Source organism: Condylura cristata, unplaced genomic scaffold (genome assembly GCF_000260355.1).
Source record: "Condylura cristata isolate star-nosed mole 26May11 unplaced genomic scaffold, ConCri1.0 scaffold00031, whole genome shotgun sequence".
NCBI classification, from domain to species: Eukaryota; Metazoa; Chordata; class Mammalia; order Eulipotyphla; family Talpidae; genus Condylura; species Condylura cristata.
The window spans coordinates 13826426-13853776 of NW_004567132.1; the positions used below are offsets into that span (position 1 = coordinate 13826426).

General features: G+C 42.1%; 1 protein-coding gene across 1 annotated transcript; it reads left to right on the plus strand.

The window, feature by feature from the left end:
- The first annotated feature begins 5786 nt into the window (after window positions 1-5786).
- MXD1 (MAX dimerization protein 1) lies at window positions 5787-27351 on the plus strand. The gene is made up of 6 exons (XM_004691485.2): window positions 5787-6050; window positions 6781-6880; window positions 11462-11491; window positions 23774-23888; window positions 25569-25728; window positions 25969-27351. Exons 1-6 carry the CDS (start codon window positions 5978-5980, stop codon window positions 26154-26156), a joined length of 666 nt encoding a protein of 221 aa, XP_004691542.1. The 5' UTR covers window positions 5787-5977; the 3' UTR covers window positions 26157-27351.

Below are 27351 nucleotides of genomic sequence, written 5' to 3' on the forward strand. Positions count from 1 at the left end.
CAAATTTTATACTAACAGCCTTACTCTACCTGAATTCCAGCCTTGTATATACATCTAGCTAATTAGGCATCTCAAATTTAAGATTGACTGAACTTATAATTTTCCTGCCTGATCTTCTCTGGGCTTCCCCATTAAAGGCTACTCCATTTACTCCTTTCTGCAGACTAAAATCCTGTCCGTCTCTGTCTCGTGTGTGAGATTCATTAGCAATTTTTTTTGGCTCTAATCTCAGAGTATACTTTGAATCCAACCACTTTTTCTCCCACAAATTTATTGAGGTATAATTGACACATAAAATTGTAGGATATTTATTTTAAGTATACATCATGACTTGCTGTACATTGAATCTGCCCACAGGTGACCACATATACAATCGAAGGCATTTCTCTTGCCTGTCTATGGCAGTAGCCTCTTGATGGTTCACCTTTCCCTTGCTGCCCCAATTTGTTCTCTACCCAGCAGCAGAAGTGGACCTTTTAAAATATACATCAGTTCACATTGCTCCTACTGCAGTGATTGGCTATCATTTAAAATAAAGTCCATTCCTTACAGTGGCCTACAGCTTGCAGTCTGGACCCTGGAGTTCCCTGCAGACTTACCTCCTTTTTATTGCACTCACCCATGCTGTCATCCGTGCTGTTCCTTGAGAACAGGTACATATCTACTTGAGGAGATTTTGCAACTTGCTTTTCCTGAAATGTTCCTCCTCTCCCACCTCACTTCTCAGATTTGCATAGGTAACTATGTTAATATATCTGCTGAAAATAAGATCCTTCCTGACCATCCTTTCTAAAATAGCAACCTCCTCCTCTCTCTATCCTTTTCTTTAACCTCCTTTTTTTAACATTTAGAAAATTAAGATAAAATTCATACACTGTAAAATTCACCCTTTGAAAAAATAATTTCAGTTGTTTTTAGTATGTTCAGAGTTAATATTCCATCACTACTCATTCCAAAACATTTCATCACCCCAAGGAGAAATCCTATGCCTATTAATCACTTCTCATCCTTCCCCATCCATCTCCACCATCACCCCAGAAACCACTAATGTATTTTCTCTGTCTAAAGATGTATCTATTCTGGAAATTTTCACATACATGGACATTTCATATAAATGAAATCATAAATATGTGGACTCTGGGATTTGGTGGCTTCGACTAGGCATGTTTTCAAGGCTCATCCGTATTGCACCATGTTTAAGTACTTCACTTTATCGCCAATACTATATTCTCTGGATACGTAGTCATGTGTTGTTTGTGACAGGTATGTTCTGAGAAATGCATTGTTAGGCAGTTCCATTGTGTGAACTTACATTGTGTACATCATTGACCTAGATGGTATAGCCCACTGCACAGCTAGACTATATGTATATGCATAGATGTATACATGCGTGCATAGACCTAGGGACCACCATAGGATGTGAGGTCTGTCACTAACCGAAACATGCGGCATGTGACTGTACAGCATTTTTATAATTGATCAGTTGATGAACATTTGAGTTGTTCCCACTTTTTGGTTATTATAATAATGCTGCCATAGGCATTTGTATACAAGTTTCTGTATGAGCATGTGTTTTGTTAAAGTTTTCTGAATATGATTTTGGGTATATACCTCGGAGTGAAATTAATGTAATTAAGTTCACGTAGTAACTCCATATTTAACTTTTTGAGGAACTGTCAAACTGCTTTCCAAAGTAACTGCACTATTTTAACGTTCCCATCAGCAAGATGTGACGATGCAGATGCTCTTATTTCCTTTGTAAAGTTGCCTGTTCCTTATTGCTTACCACTGCCTGACATACTCTGTATTTATTTATTTTTGTCTGGCTCCTTCACTAGGCATTGGGCTCTGATTAGTGGAACTCTGTCATTTTTTGCTGCTATAGCCCTAGAACCAGTGTCTGACAACAGAGTAGAACACACAACTGTCTATTCATTTGTAAATATAGGTAGGTCAGAAGGTTATTCACTTAACCACTAATCCTGATTTTTATGTTGACCTTTAGTTATCAGTGTACTAAATAGACACATTTTTACTTTAAAAATTTTAAGACATCATAACGAAAGTAAATCCCTTTGAATAGTATCTATAGTCCTAGTCCTGTTGCCTTTTCTCCACTGTGAATCTTTTGCAATATGTATTTTTTCCATACCTGTGTCTATGCGTGAATGTATATAACACAATTTGATGTAGAAATGAGGAAAATACATAATTTATGCTTTTTTAAAAAAAACAGGTAATATGCTGTAGGGATCTTTTTGCAACTTTGTTTACTCACCACTCACCATCACCTTGGTGATCTTTCTATGCCAGAATATATTAACTCCCTTTTTTTTTTTTAACTTCTACAGCGTATTTTGTGCAATGTGTATACCACCCTTGTTGAATCACAAAACTTGTGGGGTAATTAACTTTTCAAAGCAGTAGTTTAGGTTTTCTAAACTTAACATTGTGATTTCAAGTGTCCCAGAATAGCTACAAATGATGTAACTGAAGCAGAAAATTCTAGTTTTAAATTTTACACCTCAGAAACAAAATCAGTCCCTCAAAAGCTTATGAAACAAAATACTTTCTAATGTCATAATGGTTCCGTGGTGTGAAATTCATTATTATAAATAATGTTTTAATTACACTTTTGAAATTGTTTATATACTTATAATACAACAGTTGTCTTCCCTGCCTCTCTAAAGTACTCACTTGGCGGCAGCTCTGTAAAATTCACTTAGCATTTAATGAACCTGCTGCCCAGCATTGACATTACTTGCCATCCTGTGCCTGCTTGTGTTTAAGCCCCTCAAAAAAAAAACCATACCTGGGTCTTGGCTTCCCAAAGATGTTGTTGTTGTTGTTTTTTAATTTATTTATTCATACAGAACTGGGGTACAGGCCAGAGATGCGGAGGATGAGAGGATTCACCAGAGACAGAGTGGGGAGCAGAACAGGCAGATCAACGGAAGTACACTGCTGAGGGGAGCAGCGGGTGGGTCAGGTGAGGTCTGCCGGGCCATGTGGATCTCCTCCCGGGCAGGCGGGGATCTAAGGGGATCGAACTCATGCGGAAGTGGCTTAAGCTGCTCAGTGCTGTGCTTTAACCCGCTGTGCCACCAGGGAGGGCTCCAAAAGATGTTTTAAAGATTACTTGAGAAGTACATTGTATGTCTTTGATTCCCCATATTCAAAAGTTTTTATTACCCCACTTCAATTAGTTTATCTTGAAGCCTGCTCAAAGATATTAACTGTTGTCAGACCAGGCTTATGCTCCTGCACATAAGATTACTCATAATATCAAAGTAAGGACGCAAACATTTTAAAATTTCCAATTTTTATTTTGTGGGTTGTGCCTGTCAATGTTTATGTAATGCTTTTGAGATACTGGAGTCACCACTTGTACCTTTAGAATTTTCAGTTCTTTCTTCAAAACTATTACTTTTCAGATTTAACTGGTCATTTTACACACGTTTCACACGTTTGTGTAATTTCTAATAAAGCAAAACAGAACTTGTTTTGTATTTCCTACTTGATTTCCAGTAGATGGCACCAAATACCCTTTGAAGTTATTCATAATTGATTCCTAGTTGATGTTGCTGGCTACTTGATATTTTCTTCCCTCACCACCAGGGAACAGAAAAGGGCTCATTCTTTGGTCTAATTCTCTGTTACATAATTTAGCATTTTTGTTTGAAGTTTGAGATAGACCTGTTGGTGTTTAAATTATTCATCTCTACTTCTGAGTCAGATTTCAACCTTTTTTATTTTTGGTAAGTACAATTTTTAATCAGGGAAAGAATCATCTTGAAATAAGACTGGTTTTTTTTTTTTAAGTTGAGGATAAAAGAAAAAGAATAAAGAGATTTGCTGAATGTTCATAGTAAAATTAAAGAAAAACTAAAAAGGCACAAAATCCAAAATTAGACAATGAACTCCAAGTGTATTTATCAGTTTTGGCATTTTAATAGAATCACGTTCATTTGCAATTTTGTTTTACAAATAGTTTGCAATTTACTCATTATATCTCCATTCTCATTTCCAGCTTTTTGTGCTTCCTTGAAAACATTTCAACCTATGTGTGTGCATTCATGTTTTTGTAAAGAACCAGCATTTGGATCCAATTAGCAGTCAAAGCCAGAATATATGTTTCCTTTATGCCAGGTCTGGTTACTACATTTATTGTACTAATTAATGCTGTTGAGTTTATTTTAGTGGATTTTTCAGTCGTGAAATAGGATGTGTTTAAATTTCCCATAATTATATTTATGTTCTTTCTTTATCCCCAGTGTTTGTCAGTGTTGATGTTACTCAGTTTATTCCTTAACTGTGTTGCCTTTAGAACAACCGTTTAAAAAAAAAACAGCCCCTATTTGATAGGATTTTATGGAGATAGAGCTAATGTAAATCTAAAATTACCTGACACCTAGTAAGAGATTATCATGTAAGGCAACAATATATATTTTTTAAAAACATTGTTAATTAAGTATGCTTATGTTTTACTCGCTCCTATATTCAGAACCTAGACTTACCAGGTGTAGTAGTACTTCTACTGTTTAAAATGGAGATGTCAGTGTACTAGGAGTGTGTCTTGGACGTCGCAATAGTTTTCACCTCAAAAATCTTAAAAGTACTTTTTTTTTTTTGGTTTTCTGTAAGTTCCATTGGTTCCACCCCTCACAGAAACACCACACACTTAGAGTTATCTTGAAACAGTTTTTGGAATGTTTCGCCTAAAATTAAAAGGGAAGAAAAGTCACTGATGGATTTTAGGAAAGTCATTCGGGATTCAGCGTCCTTCTGTAGGTACAAGACGTTTCTGCGGCTTTTAAAACCTACTCGATTGAGGGAGTAATTATGGCAGCATTTGGGAGTTTGGAGAGATCAAGGCTGCAGTCTTTTCTGAAGCTGGGCGACGAGCATTGACACCGACAGGCTTTTCCCCTCCAGACTTTAAGCCACGTGACGCCTCCAGAGCCCGCGGCTGGTCGACCACCGGCCTGGCTGCCCGTGTCGCTTCCTTTCTGGGGGATTCCAGGCGTGGGTCCTCCACTGCTTGAGTCCCGGGAAGCCTGGAAAGCTTACGGGCCGCGCCCGTCAGATGCAGGGCTTCGGTCCCGAACCTGTGCGGGGCGCAGCGCCCTGACGACTGGTGCAATGTCAATCTTCCACTCTAGGGACGCCTAGCAGGTCCCAGGAACTTTTCCCTGGGGACAGGTCCCGGCAACAAGTCTGACGTGGAGACGGGAGGGGCCGGGTGGAGTCGAGCTCCGCGGCGGCCGGTGAATCAGCGGCGCCGGGGTCGGCCCTCCCTGAGAGTGCTGGGGAGGAGTAGCCGGGAGGGTGACCACCAGCCACTCCGGGATCGCCCGACCTGGAGAAGGGTGACGTCATCGTGGTTGGGAGGTTTTCGGAAGGTTGCACCAATGGGAGGTAGGCGAAGTGACTGCTTTCTGTAGCTCTTGGCCAGTACTAACAAAGCAAAAGGGGGCTCGGTTGTCGGTATAGAACCAATGGAAAACAGGGAAGGACCACGAGGCGGAGTTGCGAATCCTGTCACCAATTGGGGAGAGGGGGAGGAGCCCGGGCCTTGTCATGCGTGGCCAACCAGCGAGGGGAGCGGACTCTGGCAGGCGGGGCTGTAGTGTCCTCCCCCAATAGGATACGGCTAGGGGCGGGGCATTCTCTGTAGTGCCCAATGAGAAACGAAGCCGAAGCAGGCCTGTCAAGAGAAGGGGCTGGGGGCGGGGCGATGGTGAGTCGGGGATAAACACTCCGCGGCGGTGGTGGCTGCTGCTCTTCTCTAGGTTCTGTCACGGTGTCGGCGGTGCCCAGCTCATCAGCCCCCTCCCCCTATCCGGCGAGCGTGGTCGCCAGAGAAGCTGCCTTCACCCTGCTCTGCGGGGTCTACAGCGGGGAGCAGGTGTCCGGCGCAGGCGACGAGCCCGTGGACAGTGGGGGTTGGTCCCGTGGCTCCGGCCCCCGGTGCAGAATGGCGACGGCGGTTCGGATGAACATCCAGATGCTGCTGGAGGCGGCTGACTACCTGGAGCGACGAGAGAGAGGTGCACGGGGACGGGAGGTGTCCGGCCCGAGCCGGGGGCAGGGGCTCTGGGGGGGGTCCTGCCGCGGGTCGGGGTGCCCAGCCGCTCCGGGGGTGGTTGGAGGCGCGGAGAGCGCGACCGCGAGCGCTCCCAACCCCTCCAGCTCTCCCCACGCGCGGTCTGAAGGGAGGCCACCGCTGCCCCACAGGCAATGAATAAGGGTGGAAAAGGGAGCGCTGACCTCAGGGTCCCCTACACCGTCGCGAGTAGGATGCCCAAGACCCCTCAGCCAGGCCCTTGGTTTACCTCAACGGGTTGGTCCCAGCCAGACCTCAAGTGGGCCTGGCCACGGGTCTCCCTCCTTAGGAGCAGCACCTCCCCAACCCACTGCCCCCCTGCCTCTCTGTTTTTGCTCCTCACGGGAGCCTGAGGCTGGTCCCACTAATCACACACCAACCTGCTGGACGTTGCTAATGAGAAACCCGGGTTCCACGAGCTCAGCGACTTGCTGTGTCTTTCTCAACAATGAGCAGCTGGAATACTCCTTACACCTGCTCCAAACTGAGGGTATTCACACAATTTGGAGGGTGGGGGAGGAATCATTGTTCTGAGAATTTTACCTTGCTCCTCCCTTTAATTATTTCCACACTATTCTCTTAATTAAAAATAAATTTTAAAAGAAATACTGTGGAGGGGCGAGCGTATTGAATGTTCTGGGCTCATTCATTAACTGGATTCTCCGGTTTTCTAGAAGCTGAACATGGTTATGCCTCCATGTTACCATACAATAACAAGGACAGAGATGCCTTAAAACGGAGGAACAAATCCAAGAAGAATAACAGCAGCAGCAGGTAATTTGGTAAATAATTCTGTCTCCTTTAGATTATTACTGCAGCTGACACAAACTGCAGAGTAGAAGTTGCCTGTTCTTATTATAACCCTGTAAATACATTAAGTGACAATCATAATTCAGTAATACACACATAGGCTTCAGCCATAGAATGAAGCTGTCCTTCTGCTGGGGTTAAGGGACCGAAAAGAAAAGAGAAATGAAAATGTTTTAAGTTTCTTTATGAACTTTTTTTTTTTAATTTGCTTTTCTTCCCTTTTGGAACAAAAATCTGTGGAAACTCCCAGTGAGATTAGCAACAGTGACATTTTGCTTTCAGAAATTACATATTCAGAGCAAGTAGTTGAAAATGCTGGCCAATACCTGTGTCTTTCGCTCTTTATAGTCAAGATTTCATAAACAGGTTAAGGTATCTGACTTGGCACAAGTGGTAGGGTTTTACATTTGATTATAAATTAAGTACAGTGGTTTCTCTGATAATCTGTCGTATCCATAATGGCCAAGAGGAATGATTCAGGTTAAAAATCTACTTCTTTGGTGATGGAAAAATTATAGTATTAAAATATCAAATGCTGCAACCTTTCATATAAGCTGTTAGATTCTTAAAAATCTGTAAATCTCCTTGGGAAGTGTTTGAGCAGTGAAATCACGTGTTGAAGCTCTGCACACTGTTCCTGGTACAGATGAGTACTCCAGTACTACTTATGGCTCCTCTGTCCCTTCTTTGCCCTTAAAAGTATGTTAACTAGGAAATCTGTTTATTTAAATCCACCCTAGATGCATTCAATTATACCTTCCATTCCATAAAATTAAACTAATGGACATTTTCATCACTGATTTAGAACCTTATCTCTCTCCATCCTCATGAGTAACACTCTTCAAGGAGGTATATTTGGTAAGCCTCTGGCAGAGTACAGACCACCGAGAGCCCAGAGTTTCCTATATAAAAGTAAAACTCACCTGTTCTTGCTGACTCTTCTGTCCTTGATTCACCCCCATTGTTCTTAGTGTTGGTGGATCCACACATGTGCTGAGCTCTTGAATTGGAAGGCACGTGAAGAATGAACCTGGTAATTAATTACCTGGTGCTTTTTCCTTTCCCTCCCAACTTTAGCATTACCTGAGGTAGTAGCCAACTGTTGTATACATGAGTTTTAGTACTGCCTTGAATTGTGAAATATTAGAAACAATTAAGCTATGTTGTCCTAGTTACAATATTAATTTTTAAATTTTTATTTGGAAGAACTTATAGGCCTTTTGGTGTTGTTGATTTTTGAGGCTTTATTTAGTCCCTTTGTTGCCTTTATTCTTCTCTACTTTTGTCTAATTCGAGAGGAGTTGACTGTGTTAATAGTTAAGAATTGACACCTTAGCTTTGTTTTTTTCCCTAAGTTTCCTAACCCTCACAGGAAAGTCATTTGTGTGGCAGGGGTATTCAGTGGGAGAGAGAGGAAAAGCAAGAAATGCTGAAGAGAAGTGGCTTAGTCCCAAGGCTGATAAAAGGGCCACTGTCCTCTGAGGCCATTAGGAAAGAAAAATGATAGTTAAGAATTTTAAACCAAGAACCCTATTTGTCTTCTCTTTAGTATCTACCAATATTCCTGAAAAGTGGCTGCAAACCCTGATCCTTTAGAAAAGTTCCATTCTGTTAATGGACTTGGTTTGCTTTCCAAGGTTAGAAACTGGAGACTATCACAGTTGTCCATGTTCTTGACTAACAATGAGTGTAATATCTGCATGTGGTGCAAGCATCTGAGAGCCCATGATTAAAGCTGGAGATGGCACCAAGCAAACATATGAAGCAAGAGCAGGTTGTATTGTTTAAATGTGATCACTTCCTTCTTGACCTATTTGCAATGACTCTTACCTGAGCAATAAGACTTCTCCCCAGAGGTTGCAGTTTGACCCCTTGATTTGAATTAGTTGTGTATCCAAGGCCATATATGTCAGGATCTTGAACTGCGGTAAGGACTAGGGAGAGATTACTACTGGTTTATATAACCACTGAATAACAATTTAATCTTGTTGAAATGCTGTGTTCCTTGTGGAGTCTTAACAGGGGTGCTTTTGCTTAGACAATAAATATAAAATTTAGCTACATATCAAACTACTTGAAAACTGAAAATTTAGATTTTAATAAATTTTCTCAGTTGCTTGTTTAAAAAAAAAAAACAAGTGAAATTGTGAATATTGATGTTTTAGAATCTTCCAGAGTGCTGGAATACAGGAAAGTGGCTTTCTTATTTTCTTTCCTACAGATTTTTGAAATCAGTTGCTCAATATTTAGAATCAAAATTAAGTGCTTGTAAAAGTATGTATTGTCAAATTAGTAGAGCAGGCGTTGGCACTCATGTGAAAGAGGAAGTTCAAGACTTGCCACCCAGTTGTTTATGAGACAGTGCCTATATAGCTGGTCGATATAAGGAGTCTTTTTGAACTCAGGGACTTCTCCCTTCCTCAGGACTCTATTGCTTGGCTTAGCTATCTTTTCATTAGAATATATTTTTAAATGGTGATATTTGACCTTTATCAGTGATTCCAGAGTAATCAAGTTTTTAATAATGTCATGGAAAATAACTTTGACATAGGATGCCTATGTATCTTATAATGCTTTCATTAAATATATGTTTGCCCTTCAACAGACTTGACAGGCAATCTGATCTTTTTTTGAAAGTCCCAATTTTTTATGTAAGGTTAGCTCCATTTCAGTAAGTGAAATGCCCTATCCATGAGGTCTAAACTCACCTCATAAAAAGCCACTGTGTTCAATGCTCATAGTTTAATCAAATGAGATCTGTGGATTCTAAAACTGTTCAAAGTATGGAAGGAGTTGTGTTTGCTATGGAATGTTTAAAAGTTTGTCTGTGGGGGGATCCTGAAATTTTTTTACATAACTTCAAAGAATGCAGAAATTGGGAGTAGACTACCCTGAGTGCTGTGATTTTCTACAATCAGAGACCATGTTCTTTTCAAATACTCACCCTCCTCTCCTACCACCTACTGAGATGGCCCTTATCTACAGTTAAACAAGGAAGACTTGACCAGCTGTTGCCATATACTTTCATCCATTTAAAATATCTGTCAGACTTTGAACTTGTTATTCCTTGTTAAAACTAAAATGCCACGTGCGTTAAAGCCAAAGGTTTGCTGTAGAAGCTAGATTCTTAACTGCTATATCCTGCTGGTCATTACAGGAAGTAAATCAGAAATATGCTGAGGGATAGCCAAGTGAACCAACTTAAAGCTTTTAAGTTAACCAAATTTAAGGTCTATGTAGCCTTCATCTAGAAAACAAGTAGTGTAAAACTTGAAATGGTGTCATTATTTTGTTATTCCTTATAAATAAAATTTGGTATCCCAAGATTGTTGCAGAAAATGAAGTTTTATTGCTAGATTGGAAATTTCCCATTTCAAGAACACACACACGCACACACACCCCTTGGCTTGGTGTGAATGAATTTAATACCCCCTAAGTGTAAATGAATGACTGGGCATTCACAATATAGTGTTGCTCCATGATTACTGTAGAATTGATTTTTTAGACCCAGTAAAGTTTTTATTAAGGCCCCACAGAATTCATGACCTGAACCAGTACACAATCCCCTGAACTCGTTAGATTCTAGAAAATTTCCATAAGAAAGGTCAAGACCAGGTTCCTTTATAATGCTGGGCGCTTTCTCAAATTTATAACTATTTTGGAAGGATTTGTGTGAGGAAGACAGTAACATGACATTGACTTGTGACTTTTGTTGAATCCTGTCCATAAATTCTTAGAACCAGACCTTATATTCAAGGCCAGCTATAAACACACTAATGATATGATCTCACATCTACCACAGCTTTCATGCATGGCGCTCTAATCACAATGCTACCTCATTGATCCATGCTTGTTCAGTAAATAATTAGCAATAAATTTTATTCCCATTTTATGGAGGGGTTAGCCAAGGACAAGATAGTAGAGAATTTTTTTTTTTCTTCTGTAGTACCAGTCAGTGGCAAAAATGGACTTCAAACTGCACCAAACTGCTTTTACCAGTTCATCCCTATGTTAGCCCCTTCCTAACCATTTCAGAAGTAGCATCTTTCAGAAGATTGTATGTGATGAAATAGTCACTGCAGGAAGTAGACAAATCGAGGAAAAGGTGCTTATTTATAAACCATGTATAGCTGTCCTACTGTCAAACAACTTAGCCTAGAAAAAACTGCAGGGGCTTGGGTCGGGGCACCACCTCCAGCCTAAAACAGAAAGCAGTGCTGTGTTATGTGACCCAAGTTCCTATCACCTGCGCAGCTGTTTAAATAGACCCCCTTTACTTCCTTTCTGAAAATGGATTAATTTTCTACTAGGGAATGCCTACCTCTTAGCTTGTCACTTCTTCTTGAACTCTACTTTAGATATTTACATTTACCTAACTCCCCAAATAGACTGGTTTCTTCAGCAGAGCTCATGGGGTTTTCTCCCCTTTCTCCGTCATCCACCAGTTTTGGAGAAGTTAAAATAAAGAAGTTAAAATAATTGTGTTGGTGTTCAAGTAGTCCTTTAAGACTAGAATAATCTTACGCTCTTTGTTCCCTCTTTCAGATCAACTCACAATGAAATGGAGAAGAATAGGTGAGTTGGGGGTTTGGGGCGTGGAAGGGGGGGAGTGTTTTTTGATGCATTCTCTGTTCATTAAGCTGAGACTTAGCCATTCTTCTTGACTCTTCCACAAGTAGCAGCTGATTTGAAAGTTCACTCAGCTGTCTAAGCAGCACTGCCCATAAACTACTTAGGTAGATAAAGAGCTAACCAGTTCCAAAGACCACACTCCAGCTCCTACCCCCGCCACCTGCCCCTCCCAAGGAGTGCCTTTCTGTGACTGTTCCCCAGGCCAAAGCCTTTTAGGTCATGAGCAGCTTTTTCAGATAGTGTTTTTAAAAAATTACATGCTACTGAACATATAATCGGTACTGCTGTCAAGTATATATACAGAGTACACCTTTGTGTGTACATTTTTGCAACTTACTTGTGAATAAAGATTCCAACATTCAGGCAAATCTGTGCTTCACAGAAGCTGGCCATGTGACCCGTGGATCCAGCTTGCCACCCTCACTGGCTTCATCCTGAGATGAGTCTGAGTGGATCTTTCTCACCTGGTTTCTCTTGCCACTTACTTAAATCTTAATTTTCCAAGTCAGGTTTGCCCTTCCTTCAATGATGTAGCCTAGTGGTTCTCAACCTGGGTTACACAATCATGCCTTGCAGAGTTATTAATGTTCTTTTAAAAATATTTTTATATTAAATACATCATACACAATGTATGGGGTGCGAGCACATTTTATTTCTGCTGATTTTATAAACTAACTTGTTAGAGAAATTTTAAAATATACAGGAGTGAATAATATCATCAGCCCCTAAGTAGCCATCATCCAGCTTCACCAATTTTTCACATTTTGTCAACTTGCATAATGAGAACCCCCCCTTTTCCAATGAAGTATGTTAAAGCCGATCTTCTATCTCAGTAAGGATTCTTTAAAAAGATCATATCCACTTGTTTCCATACTAAAAAAATTAATAACAATTCATTGTGGAGCTTTAAAAACAAAAAAGCAGATGCCCAGTCCTCACCCCTAGCAATGCTCAGTTAATTGGGCTGAGACCCAGCACTAGTAGATTTTTTTTTAAAGCTCGCAGGTGACTCTCATGTGCTCCAGGGCTGCAGACCACCAGATAAGCCTCCTCCTGGCTTCTGAGCCCCCCTCCATTTGAAATGTCCACACGAGTGGTTCTCAGTGCCCTGCACAAGCAAGATGTGATGTGTAGTGATGATCTGCTAAATATACGTGGTTCTTTCATAAAAAGAGCTTGACTCTTTGAAAGTCAAGTTCGGAATGACGTGTTTCATCAGTGTGAGGGCATCCCAGATTGATCAGGAAGAGCTGTCGGAGCGCCTCGGAACTGGCGAGCATTTAGGCTTAGTGTGAGAGAGGGAGGGAACATCTGGTGACTGTGCTTCTCCCTTCCCTTTTAACTTCTCTGCCTTTGTGAGATTCCCTCAAGCTGTCGGCATGTGTATGTCAGGAACTGGAACTCAAAAATGTCTTTGCTAAAGGTGGAGAGGTAGTGAGAAGTGCCTTCACTTTCTCAAATGTAAGTTCTCGTCCACCTTTCTGTCTCTGGGATAAACTAGGTAAACTGGGCCTATCTGTGCTAAAGTCTTCTAGTTTTCCTCCCCTCACATTGTACTTAGGCATGCATTTTTAAATTATTAGAAATCACTTCAGGGAAGAGCTCTTAGGTTTGCTACCTCTTTGCCTTCCCCTCTGTAGGACAGCCACAGAATGTCAATCTCATTTCTTGTAGTAGCTCAGAGATGGTTCTTTCCTGCCTAGTGTGTCCCAGACCTTGTGTTCAGTACTGAGTTTATATAATCAGCACAGCCCCATCCTGGAGAAACGTACTGCTGGTCTAATGGAAATACATAGGCAGTTTCAGTTCATGCAGTGAGCACTAAGATAGGTATGCACAGGAGGCTGTGGTTCTACTAGACTCCACGTCACTCCTGGGCAGCCTCTTCTCGTCTGACTACTTCTGAGAGACCACTCAAGTGCATGTTGAGGGCTTGGTTATCTAGTTTCTTTACTGTTCTTTCTTTCTTAGAATTTGGTCTTTTAAGGTCTTGATAATTCTTTCTCTGGTCTAGAACATTTGAGAAGAATTCAAATTTACTTAATTTAACCATGCATTGGTTGCTGCGGCACAGAAGGTTAAAGTTATCAGGCGCTCTCCTAACTACTATTGTGGATGATTAAGAATTTTAGGATTTTTGAGGTCAAACAGCTGTTCCTATAGTTGTGCTGGTTTTAATAGCAAAATCCTGTAAAAGAATACCACTTTGGGCACTCCCTGGTGGTGCAGCAGGTTAAAGCACAGCAGTAAGAAGCTAAAGCCACCTCAGCATGAGTTCGATTCCCGCCAGCCCCGGAGGCGATCCACATGGCGTGGCAGACCTCTCCTGACCCGCCCGCTGCTCCCCTCAGCAGTGTACTTCATTGATCTGCCTGTTCTGCTCGCAGCTCTGTGTGTGTGGTGAATCCTCTCACCACCCCTGCACCTCTGGCCTGTACCCCAGTTCTATATGCATAAATAAGTAAATCTTTAAAAAAAAATACCACTTTGCGAAATGTTAATATACTTTAGACTTTTTTTTTAAACCATAAGATCACATTTTTAAGACTGCCGTGGCTCATTTTTAATTTTTTTTTTTTTGAAGATTTACTTATGTATATAAGAGCTGGGGCATAGGCCAGAGATGTAGGAGGATGAGAGGATTTGCCAGAGACACAGTGGGGAGCAGAACTGGCAGATCCACTGACATACGCTGCTAAGGGGAGCAGTGGGTGAGACAGAAGTCTGTTGTGCCATGTGGGTCAGCTCTCTGGCCAGGCAGCGAACTCATGCTGCAGTGGCTGGGGATAGCTTCACAGTGCTGAGACCCAACCCCTTGTACCATCAGGGAGGCCTTTTTTTTTTTTTTTTTTTTTAAGTCAAATTACAAAAAGAATTTCTAACAATGGGAATTTTTTTCTGCCTTGATATTGAAGAGTTGATTATAGTTGGGTTAGTTTTGTAAACAGAAGGCTGTCTGTGGTACTTTAAAGATTCAGAATAATTGGTATTGCTCTGGATAATCTACTGTGAGGATATGACATTTAATACTGCCACTTTTAGTAAACTTGCCCTTGGTGGGAAGATAGAAAGACTTCTAGCATGGTGGGAATGGGGGCTGGTGTCAGTGGTGGTGGCGGCTGTGGCAGTGGTAGAAAATTTTGTGAAATATAGATAATCCTGGTGAAAAGTTAAGTTATCCACATAATCCATAATTCTAGAGCCAGCAGGACAAATGGAAATTTAAGCTCTATCTTTTCAATTACTTTGAAATATAGCTTTAAAAATACATTTTAGTGTAGAAAATTAGGAAGTTCAGGAAAGCACAATGAACATAAAACCCATCTACAATACACTTTGCAATGGTAACGTCTGCTAACACTGCCACTGAGTTCTATGTCCATCAAGACCTTTGTCATACATTTTTTTAAATTCATATGGACCATATAGAAGCGTATTTGTAACTTCCTTTTCAAGCTACATCATGAAAATTCTCACTGTCACTAAGTCTCCTTTCTGATAAAATTTTTACTAAATGCCTAGTACCACATCATATGGATGGGCAGTAATTCCTAGCCAATCCAGTGTTTTGCTGACACAAACAATGCTTCCTTACACTAAATTGTAGATAAATCTGTCAAACATCATCAATATTTCCTTAGGATAAATCTATCATTGAATTCACGGTAAACAGGTGGTTGTGATTTTTTTGACCGATGGATTGCCTGCTCAGCAAGTTATAGGCAGTATTTTCTGTATATCTTCATGAGTTTATATTACTAGCACAGGAACAGTTTTCATATTTTTGTGTGTGCATGAGTGAAAATTACCTATTAAATAATCATTGCCAATTTTCTTTTTTCTTCCTTTCTTGCATTGGAGAACTGGAGTTTAGGCTAGAGGTGCAGGGGGTAAAAGGATTCACCAGAGACAGAATGGGGAGCAGAACAGGTGGGTTTAGTGAAATACACTGCTGAAGGAGCAGCAGGTGATACAGGAGAGGTCTGCTGCACCAAGTGAGTAAATTCCCTGACCAGGGATTGAACTCAGATGGTAGGGGTGATAGCATTGAGACTTAACCCCTAGGCCACCAGGGAGGCCTACTTTTTGCCCACTTTCCTACTGAGCAGTTTATCTTTTTTTTTATTTTGAAAAGATTCTATAATATAAAGATTAAATATGAGCCTTCCCTTTTGTATATTGCAAAACTTACCCAGTTTTATCATTTACCTTTATGGACTCAGTCTCGCTGTTTGAAGTTGCTGTCTCTGTTGTCTATTTCTAGCTAGTTATGTTCCACCCACCCATGCACTTTCCCTGTTTCCATTGTTTCCATCTTTGATAGTTTTCATGTGTTTCAGGATCTCTGGTAAATGAAATTGCCACCTTCTCCTTTTTAACTTTATCATGTTCTGAGCTATTCTCACCAGATATCTTTTGTCTGATGAATTTTATGATCAATCTAACAGTTCCCCTTCCCCCAAATTTCTTTGAGGTATTTTAAACTGAAATGAAGTAGTTCCATTATAATATAACATTTAAAGGTTCATGGTGCATACTAGATTATTCTATCCAGAATGTGATATGTGTCATTATTCAAATCTCCTTTCTTGCCACTAAGTAAAGTTTTGTAATGTTCACATAGAGGTCTTACACATCTGTTGTAAAAGGTATTCCTAGGTTTATATGTTTTTAAAGTGTCACTGGCTTCCCGTTATAGTCCCTAAGTATTGCTGGAATATAAGAAATGTTTTGATCTTGTGTTCTTATATGCCCTTTAGCAGTGATAGTTCTGCCATTCCCTTCTCTTAGCTGGGACTTCCTCTGACTTGGAATGCTTTTTGATATGTTCCTCAACAAATGGAGACAATGAATGCATGAGCTGCAGCCTGTAGGTCAGAAGTCAGGTGCTAGAATGGACTCTTGCAAAAGAAAATTCTGGCATCTCCTTTAATAGCAGACATTCGTTTTTCTGGAATGGGACACATGCAAGCCTTGCTGGAATTAGGCAGCTGGTCTAGAGAGATTACCACTGCCAGTGTCGTCTGACCCAGTGACAAAAGATTTTTGTGTGTGTTCTGTGGGGAGAACTCAGCAGCCTGATCTAAGCTGTTGTTTTCATTTGGTCAAACAATATTTTTCAGCAGCATCTGGTCCAGCATGAGAAGCCATCCCAGTCAAGTTTTTTCTGGTAGAATATTCTAATTGAATGCAGGTTCCTACCGTTGTTTGTTTTGGGTTTTGGCTTTTCAAATGGCCAGGCTCCTTATGTCAGAAAAGAGGTCCTATGTTCTGGTACGCATTGCACCACTCTTACTGCTTCGGAACTCTCTTGACCACGTTTCAGATTTCACTCTAGGATGTTGTAAAGTTGCTTTGTTGCCACACGGAACTAAGCACACAGCCTGGTTATTGCAAATGCAGGGCATGTGGGTATCATTAGAAATCTGGTCTATATTGATGGTGTGGAGGAGCACTCAGAATGGTACCCCTGGAATCTACCTTTCCAAGACTATACCTCTTGAGTAGATGGCTTCGGCCCTTGGAAGAACTTGGAGATGTATGCTGGTTATTCGACCGGTTTCCATCTCCTCCCTGGCGCTCCCTGGCTTTGTCATCAACAAAAGTAGTCAAAGGGTGAGACAGAGACAGCAAGTACCAATTATACTATAAATTTCATATTTAAAAAAAAAAAACTAGTCTCTAGAAATATTAATGAGGCATAATTTCAATAAATAATTGAGCTTAGGGCCCACTCTGGTGGCGCAGTGGGTTAAAGCACTGCACTAAGAAGCTTAAGCCACTTCCGCATGAGTTCGATCCCCGCCTGCCCCAGAGGAGACCACATGGTGTGGCAGACCTCTCCTGACCCGCCCGCTGCTCCCCTCAGCAGTGTACTTCGTTGATCTGCCTGTTTTGCTCCCCACTCTGTCTCTGGTGAATCCTCTCACCCTCCGCATCTCTGGCCTGTACCCCAGTTCTGTATGAATAAATAAATCTTTAAAAAATAATAATAATTGAGCTTATAAATTTAAAATTTCACCACACGAATAGCTATTGATGTCTTGCTCATTGGGTGGCCTGGTCCCCCAAAAGTTAGCATATATAACTGCCTTTGTCTTTTTGATTAAGATGACAATCACAATTATGAGTTGGTGTATTTGGCAATTGTTTATAAAGCAATCCTTTTAGAAAAAGAAAGTACTTTTCTCAAAGCAACCCAGTAAGGCTTTGCTCTCAACCCAAAATCTAGAGGTTGGGATATTTTGTGATCTGTAATACCTTTAGGGAAAAGTTTTGATCCCCTAATATTTATATCTTCTTACTGTACACTAACTGACCTTTTTTTTTTAAACTACATAATATATGGTTCATATATAGCTTCATATATAGCTGTATCTGAAAATATTTTTATTCACCCTCCAATTATCCTACAGGATTTATGAAGCTATTTATATGACTAAGTCTATGCCCACACAAAAACAGGAAATAAAATGGTAAAACCTTATTGTTAAATAGGCTATATTCTGTGTGATTTCCCCCCCCCCCGTTAATAATCTCAGGCTTAATTTTAGTAAAAGTCTAGTACTCGATGAGGTCTCTGCATACTGTATTAAGTAGCTGCTCCCTGAAAGAGAAGGGAAATGGATTACTAAAGATAACAGGTTTTATTCAGCATCTGCAGATGATTATGATTTCTAGACTCTGATGGGTTAACATGAAAGTGAAGATTGGTCTCTCCCATTGTTTGGTAAGGTAGAAACAGAACAGGAGGTCTGCAGTGCATGAATGAATGAATAAACGTAGTCCATTTGGGAAGGAAGAAGGTTATGATAGGCTATGAAAGCTTAAACAGCTTTATGAGAAGTTAAAACAGGTGAGGGAAGAGAACATGTTTGGGAGTGGACAAGACAGAGCTCATTTCTCAAATAGGAGAGCTGATATTTGTCATAGTCTGAAGGTATCTCAGACAAATAATTCCGCAAATTTTATTTTACATGTTGTATCAACTAAATTTTTAGCTCCTCAGAGACAAGGACTTAGTCTAATTCAACATTGTATCCCTAGCACCTACACAAGTGTCACTGCATAGTAATCCTTTGAGGAATGCTAGTGGAATAAATGAAAGAACCCAGTGCATATTCCAAGAGTCCCCCGGTCAACCCAGCGATCATCCTGTTAGCTGGCTGTTGTTCTCTACACTCTGCCCTGACCAGATCATTGATATGTGTGTGTGTGTCATACATTTTACTGTGAAAGTCAGTAATTTCAGTTTCACCTTCAATAAAAGAGTAACTGCTGATAACAGTACCTCCCTCAGAAAGCAGATACAGGCACACAGTATCTGGCCCGACCATATCCAAGTAAGCAAGCACCAGGAGGAGCAGCAGCACCTGAACTTGGAGTGCCCTCTGTCCACTTCCTTAATGACTTCCTTCACTTGGATAGTTTTCCATAATCACATCTGACAAAAGTTAAGGACAACTGTATTTGGACTTAACGTCCTACTCTGCCATTTTCTGAAGAATTAATTCTCACTTCCAGGGTTTGCAGTTATCTCCATTCAATGTTAAATTCATGGTTATTCTTAGATCTGTTACTGAAGGAACTTTCAGTCTGGTCACTTGGTTTGTCCATTTCTATATTAGTATACACTGTCTTTAAATATGGAACCTCTATAATGTAATTTAATGGCCAATATGGCACTTTCCTCCTCATTACTTTTCAAAAATTTTGGCAGCCTCTCACACATTTATTCTTTCAGAACAGTTTAGATTTAATTTCCCGGCATTAAAAATAATGCTGGTACACACATGCTCTCTCAGAATTATGTACTCTTGTACACTGACTTTTTTACTTTGAAGGCTCCTATCTAGGAATGTGCTTTTTCCATTTGCTCAAATTTTCTTGTGTTTCTCAGAAAACTTTTATGGTTTTCTTCTGAGATCCCCCCAAACTGTTAGGTGTGTTCCCAAATAGGCAACACTTGCCTTTTTTTTTTTTTTTTCTGCTGTTGTACATGAAATAACTTTCTAGTGATGGAGAGCACATGGATTTCCATATCCATATACACTTGCCCGTTTCTTTTCCTCTGCCAAAGCAGTGGAGATGCAAGTGGGACACAGGTGTGCTCAGAAGCTGGCCTGTGAAGCAAGTGGAAGCGAGGTGTGTGCTCCCCTCCAAACCTTTCACCCCTGCTCTCTACATGATGTGGGTGGCCACCAAAGAGTCTTTTACTGTTGCATTCATTAGCTGTATAAAATCTATGCTAATTTTTAAATTTTTTTTTAAAAAAAAGTACCTTTAGCCTAAGCAATATGTATTTCCACAGAAACAGAGTTAAATTTTTTCCATTAAATCTTTTTTTAATAATAGTTTATTTTTACATATTTTGGTGCTTTAAATCTTTTAATGACAGAAGATGTCCATTTTCTCTATGGAAGACTTCAGTGAATTGGGTATTAGAAGCGAGCCTCTGTCTACCGAGTGAGACACTCTGAGTTCCCTGTTAATTTTCAAGAGTATTATCGTACTATACTTGGTGTTTGCTCCTGGTAATTATCCTTTTACAGAGGAATCCAGGATTGAAGGAATAACTGCTACCATATATGGAGCTCTCCATGTCAGCTCTAACCAAGGGCTTCCACACACTGTCTCAGTGACACTCCTCCCAACAGCACACCTGCTCCCTCTGTCACCCTCCCCAAAGCTGAGGAGATGGAGGCTGCATGGAGTGAAGTTATTCGCATAAGGTCATGCAGGGAGTAAGTATATGGCAAAGCCAGGACCCTAAGCCTCTATTCTTCATTGCTATATTAACATGTGGTTTTAGAGTGACTGGCAAATTCATAATATAGAAAATAAAACAAATTTATTTTAAAAAGTATTAAAGATAAGTTAGTTATCTTTATCTTTAGTTTATCTTTATCACCAATTACAGGTGATACTTGATTCTGAAGGTTACTGATTACAACTCAAAGGTTGGTTTCTTTATGCCACTATAGACCAAAGGTATATCAACCCATTCAGAATAATTAAAGTGATATACCTGAAGAGTCAGCAGCTGACTGGTGTCGAAGTTCATGACCTAGGTCCAAAGTAGTTGGCTCAGTGAAGAAAGTGGTAATAGTTGGGGTGAGAAGTTGCGTATTCGACACAACCCTTTTCTGCTGGGAATGTGGAGCAGGGAGGCAGCTCTTGGCAATAGGAGAGCTGTCAGAAGAAAGTGTGAGGGGAGGGAGGATCCCAAGGAGGGGTCAGAATGGAGTATCAAGTGGTCTTATTGTAAAAGGGAGTTAGACCTGGTTCAAAATGGGACACTGGGCCCCTACCAGAGATAGGGGAGTCAAGTCAAGGCAGGCTTGCTGGGTCAGGTGTCTCTCCCTGCCAAACCCCACCAATGCTTGTTTCAAGAGCTGGACACTCCCGGGGTGCTGGTGGCACCTGAAGGATTCCAGATCCTCATAGGGGATCCTCAGTTGGGAGCTGTTACGGGGTCTGTTGGCTTTTTCTTCTGGTTCAGAAATTGAATTTCACTACAGTGGGAGGGAACGGAACCTGCTTAATATACTCCTCCCTCCCTGTGGTTGGCCTTGTGGCCAGGGGATGTGTCTGCAGGTGGTGGCAGGTGGGCAGGACAGGCATTAGGCTGGAGCAGTGAAGCCCCAGTGCAGGCCTGGCAGGCCCTGCAAAAGACAAGCTGGCTTTGGATCTCTCAAAATTAAGAGAGGACTGGTCCTATTTTCACAGGGGTAGGCCAGGAAACACTGAATGAACATGTATGACCCTCAACCCGATTAGTCAAGTGGCTTGATTTCTAGTTTCACAACTTGGTTGTCCTTTGGAAACTCACATTTGGGTGGTGAAATTTGGACTTTCTAGGCTAAACTCCCTGAGTAACTTGAAATGACCATGCACGGAAAGATGACATTATTATGTTTTAATCAGTAGACAAACTTCCTAAAAAATTACACACTCATATCTGTAGATAAACCCACATTATAAAAGAACTGATATGACACTATCCTGAATCATGTAGTCTTTGCAAATAACCAGCAGACTAAAAATGTCTGAATATAATTCAAACTTTGTAGTGAAAAGTACACCCAGGCTCTGGATTTCCCCCCCTCATTCAGTCATGCATGAAGCAACCCTTTAATGTGAGTCCTTGCCATGTGTCCATTACATGGGGACAGGTCTTCAGAGCAAGTGGCTCCTGATAAAGTAGCCAGACATTTGTACTGGTAGTCTCCCACACTCAGAACGAATGCTTTACGCCTTGCGCTTGTCAAGACTTAGGGGGCCGTTGGAACATCTAGCATGTTTCCTTTAAAAGCCAGAAGAAAAAGGAGGCTCAGAGCAGATGAGGTTGGGGACTCAAAAGGTCATCTAGTGCATAAGATTTGGGTGCCAGGTGTCAATGTAAAGGATGTGAGTTGGTGTCCTCCGTCAGTACCTTGCATGTCAACCTATCTCGGAACTTTCGGAAGCAATTTTCTTCTTTCATCTGCATTCCCACCTTTTACTACAGTAAAAAATTTTATTTATTTATGCATACAGAACTGGGGTATAGGCCAGAGGTGTGGAAGGTGAAAGTATTCAACAGAGCCAGAGGGGGAAACAGAACAGGCAGATGCACTGAAGCACACTGCTGAGGGGAGCAGTGGAAGGTCAGGGGGTCTGTTGTGCTGCATGAGTCACCTCCCTGGCCAGGGATGGAGCTTGTGCCACAATCACTGTGGATAGCCTCATAGTGCTGTGCTTTAAACCTGTTACACCACCAGGGAGGGCCTATTACAATAACATTTTTGAGGGGGAAAAAAGGAGCAAATTAAGGTTGTCTCCCAGTACAGTCGGAGAATAGCCTCCAGGTTAGGAGAGCTGTGCTCCAGGTTTCCATGTGTGGGCCCTGAAATCCAAGCAATGCAGAAGGTGTTAGATGGAGTTGAAATGAGCCCTGTTCTTGAGAGCTTACAGCATAGCTGATTAGATGACAGTTCATTCATCAAACATTTATTAAGCATGTGTGGGGGGAGGTATCATGGTAAGCTGCAACCCCAAATTTCTAAGGAGTTTGCAATAATAGTTAAGCAACTCTCAGTTGAGCAGGACAGTGCAATACCCAATAAATAGTATAAACAAGTGCTCAGAAAATGGAGGGCTCACGGTGGGTGGGATTCACCTGTGGAGGCTTGAAGGTGGTGGTGGACTGAAGCATAACTCCAGACCTTGGCCATTTCTCATACTCATGGTTCTTCTAAAATACCCAGACCAAAGTTCAGTGAAGTGTTAATCAGTCTCTAAAATTCCGGGGGCTTGAGTTCCTCGACGGACGGCACGCTCGTGTGGGGCTGCAGCTTCCTCATCACTCAGCCTCACTCCCTCCTCGCTGCACTCTTGCACTGTTCTGCCACACTCCAGCCAGGCGTGTGCAGCATGTGTGTCAGTACTGTAGTGCCAGTGATACTTTTTCCTTATTTAAAGAAATGTTTTTAGAATTGTAGGTTACATGGCTGAAAAATGAAAAATTATAAAAAATTGAGTGAAGCTTCCTCGCCTTTTCTTAGCCCAGTCTGATTGTTCCCAGATTCTTCCCTGTCCAACCCGTGACTAGTTTATGTAGTCATTCCAGACTTTATAACCATCCAAGAAAACATGAATGTAATTTGATTTCCTCCATTTTTATCCAGAGATGCCTGTCACACATGGGGTTTGAGATCTTAATTTTGCTAAGGACTCTTGCCTAATAGTCCATAGGGCACATTATCATTCATCTTGCAAGACTGTTTAGATGTATCATAATTTAACCAGTTCAGTCTTTGCTATTACAGAGAAAGCTCTAAGGCCTAAACGCACACACAGGTCCTTCAGCAATTAGGTTTTATGATGATTTTAGTGATCAGAGTAGGGGAAAAAATTCTCAACCTAGCATGGCAGTATTTTCTAAATCTGAGTGTCTGTGGATCACTGTAACCCAAAAACCTGAAGAAAACGTCATAGTAGTAGAAATTAGCCCCCACCCCGACTCCTGTATGATAAACAGATTTAATGTTAGAAAGCCCTGAATTTTGCCCCCTGGGTTTTCACTGAGACATTTGGTTTCAAAAGGTTTTATTTGGTAAAGCGATCATTGGGGCATCTGCCACCACCAGTCCTGGACAACTTCACTCTCATAAAACTTAACTCTTCTAGTGTGCCTTTTGGGCCATCTGAAACTCCAATCTTCCCGTGGTTTTGTTTTTGCAGGCGGGCCCACCTTCGCTTGTGCCTGGAGAAGTTGAAGGGGCTGGTACCGCTTGGGCCCGAATCAAGTAGACACACTACCTTGAGTTTATTAACAAAAGCCAAATTGCACATAAAGGTAAGTGTATCCCGGGGGAGTTGCATTAGCTTCCCCTGTGCAGTGAGGGCTGTCTGTTGTATGGGACAGCAAGTGTGTATCTCCAGGACAGTGCTCCCTCTGGATGCTTCCAACCTGCCTCACGGATGAATCACAGGCAGCCCAAACTCAACACATCCAGAACCCAACTGAACATTTCTCACCCCTATGCACCAGGAGTTAAATGGCCACCCAACCATCCGTCAGACTCTGAAGCCAGAAACTCCAGTCGTCTGAGATGGCTCTTGCTCCTTAGTCATCTAAGTCATCTCCAAGACCTAAACATTTCTCAGCCTGCTCTGCTTCTACCTTCACCCGACCACCATCACTGCGGTAAACTCCTCAGATGTCTCTCTGCATTCCTCTACCCTGCCTCCCCGTAGCTGCTCTCCTTGCTTCCTAAGAGCAGTCCTTCTAAACATCTCACCTTATTTCAAATTCTTCTGTGCCTCAGGACACTGTCAGCAGACCTGCTCCAGCTCAGCCTGACCTGGCCCTCCCCTGCCTGTGTTGCGGCCTCTTGCACCCTCTGCTCTCTTCTGCTTCCCCAGCTTTCCGTCCTCACACTTGTCATGCTCTTACCCAGGGCCTTTGTACATGCTGTTTCTCTGCTTGGTCCATTTTCTCCCCCCTCCTTCACCAGTTAATCTTTCATCCTTCAGATCTCAGCACAGGTATCACCCGTTCTGGGAAGCCTTCCCTGACATGACCACCTCCTTCCTGAGATGGTGGGAGTATCACTGGGCATCTCTCTTGCAGTACTCGTCATGGTGGATGGTTGTGTGACTGATGTCCGTCTCCATTGTGGGAATGAATGTACGCTCCGCAACGGAAGCTGTACTTGCTCTGCCTTCCCACCCCACCCGTCTGGCACAGACTCAGCCCTCAGTGTGTTGTTTAAACAGCGAAGGGTAAAAGTAGTATCCCACTTCCTGAGCGCCATGGCCAAATCACCGTTCAGCATGTTTATAGTCTAGTGACTGGTCTAGTGACACATGTCACTTCAGTTATGGCTGGTAGACTGTATGTATACATGACAATTCTGGGGGAAAAAGGACCGGTTTAAAGCGAAAGTTTTTCAATCTTAATCACTTCAATAATGAGTAGCTAGAAGGAAAGTTTGTAAAAACAAGTGGTCTATAGAAATGTGTTTTCTAAGGGCTTTGCTGGACAGCTTGGAATCAGGATTTTCAGGGGACAAGCCACTTTCTGCTAACAAACAAGTTAGTTGAGTGGGCAGGACAAATTACTGTACTGCCATACAGCTGTGTATTTAGAGAAACATTAAGTGGAAATGTATTTAAGCACCAATGCATGCAGCGCCATAGTTGGAACAGATTAGGTGTTTGGGGGATCGCTGCAGACAAGGAGACTTGTTGGGCCTCCTACCTGCATCTTTGCAGTATCAAAGTCAAGGGCTACCAGACTTCCCAGGAGCCCTGTGAAGCTACAGGTCCCCACAGCATGGTCAATACTGAAGTTAGAAGAAAACAGGAGCCACTAACCAGTCATCTTCCTGTCTCTGTGAGAAACTTGCAAGTCACACACCAAATGGCACCTGAAGAAAACTGGCAGATCACACCGCTAGAGCGGAACATGCAGGGTCACTGACAGTTTTGAAATGTGCCTCTGGGCTCCAACTACTACCCCTCTGACTTGCAGAAACTTGAAGACTGTGACAGAAAAGCCATTCACCAAATAGACCAGCTTCAGAGAGAGCAGCGACACCTGAAGAGACAACTGGAGAAGCTGGGCATCGAGCGGATACGGATGGACAGCATCGGCTCCACAGTCTCCTCAGAGCGTTCCGACTCTGACCGGGGTGAGCCCCTCTCCATGCTCATGTCCTCCCCTCCCCGTCCCACAGGCCAGATGCAGAACAGAGAAGAACTATACCTGTATGTGATTGAGGGGCTAGTGTGACCTCCAATACCAAGCCCCTCTCTCCTTTAGCAGTCGAGCACCAGTGTTCAAAGTGGGGCCTGCCTGGGGTCGCTTTGTCACCCAGCCTCAGTTTTCTGAAGATGACCTCACCACTGTCTCTCTCTTGTCCTCCCTACAGAAGAAATAGATGTTGACGTTGAAAGCACAGACTATCTCACGGGGGATCTGGACTGGAGCAGCAGCAGCGTGAGCGACTCCGATGAGCGGGGAAGCATGCAGAGCCTGGGCAGTGATGAGGGCTACTCCAGCTCCAGCATCAAGAGAATAAAGCTCCAGGACAGTCACAAGGTGTGTCTGGGTCTATGAGAGTGGTCACTCGGCTGCCTCCTGGATGGTTCTGTCGGCTCTGATTGGGTAGTGTATCGGACCTGCCTACGATCCCCTTGCACGCCAACTTCAGTGTACCATCTTTACCAAATCAGCTTTGTAAAAGTTTTCAAGGAAGTGCTTAGGATTGTGGGTTTCTGACTGCATCCACTAGCTTCTCTCTCTCCATAGAAAGCCGTCTCTGAGAGACCGTACATTCCAGTCAATTTGAAGCACCCAAGAATTCTTAGCCCGAATAAGCAACTTTCACATCTCAGCAGTTCCCCTCTTTACTGCCCCTGGGTTGTCTACCAGACCTTTCTTAAAAGTTTTCCAGCTCACTATGTTTTTACTTTCCTAGCAGAAATGCCCGAATGTGTCTTGTGCTTAGGAAACTGAAGGAAAGAAACTTTTAAAGCTGAGATCCTAATCTCAGAACTCCAAAGTAAGCTTTGAAAGCAGCATTTGAGAGCACTTAACCGTGGACCTTACCCCAGTGAGGAGTCAGGAATACCTCCAGAAAGCACCCCTCACACCATGCTAACTGCCCAACGCGCGTGTGGAGGAGAGCAGTGTTTCTCACTCTAAAACGGACACCTGATCGCACGTCTCTGGGGTTGCCCAGCTTCTCAAAGTTCCGACCTTGTTTGTTCTCACAAACAAAACGGTACAATCTTTTTTTGTGCGATGCTCTTGGGGCCGCGCTGCGTTCTGCTCTCCCGAGGCACATTTCCCCTCGAAGTCTGTTATGCTACTTGTCTCTGGAACATTTTTTTTTCCTACCTCAGAGATAAATGAGATCTCCATTTCCCACTTAACACAGAGTGATTATGCCTCTTTTTTTCCCCAAATAAGTGACATTTGGTCCAATTCTAATCTATTTTCCTATTTAACTTTCAGCAATAACTGAGCTTTGGCACTAGCTGAGCTAGTGTCCACCACCAGTGAGAGGAAAAGTCCACATTTCTACTGTTGCAGGTGACAGGAGGGGATGGTACAGTGTTACTAGGATTCCTCTCCTTATTTTTGGATATACCCAGAAACTTCTTTATGGAGGCTTTTGGGTTGATAGTTTCAAAGGCTGATTTTTTTTTTTTGGTTATGATTTCTCCCGTAAGTGGTCTCCCACTTTGTAGCATTTTTATTTAAGCTAAAACAGAGCACATGTATATGTACATAAGACACATTAAATCTA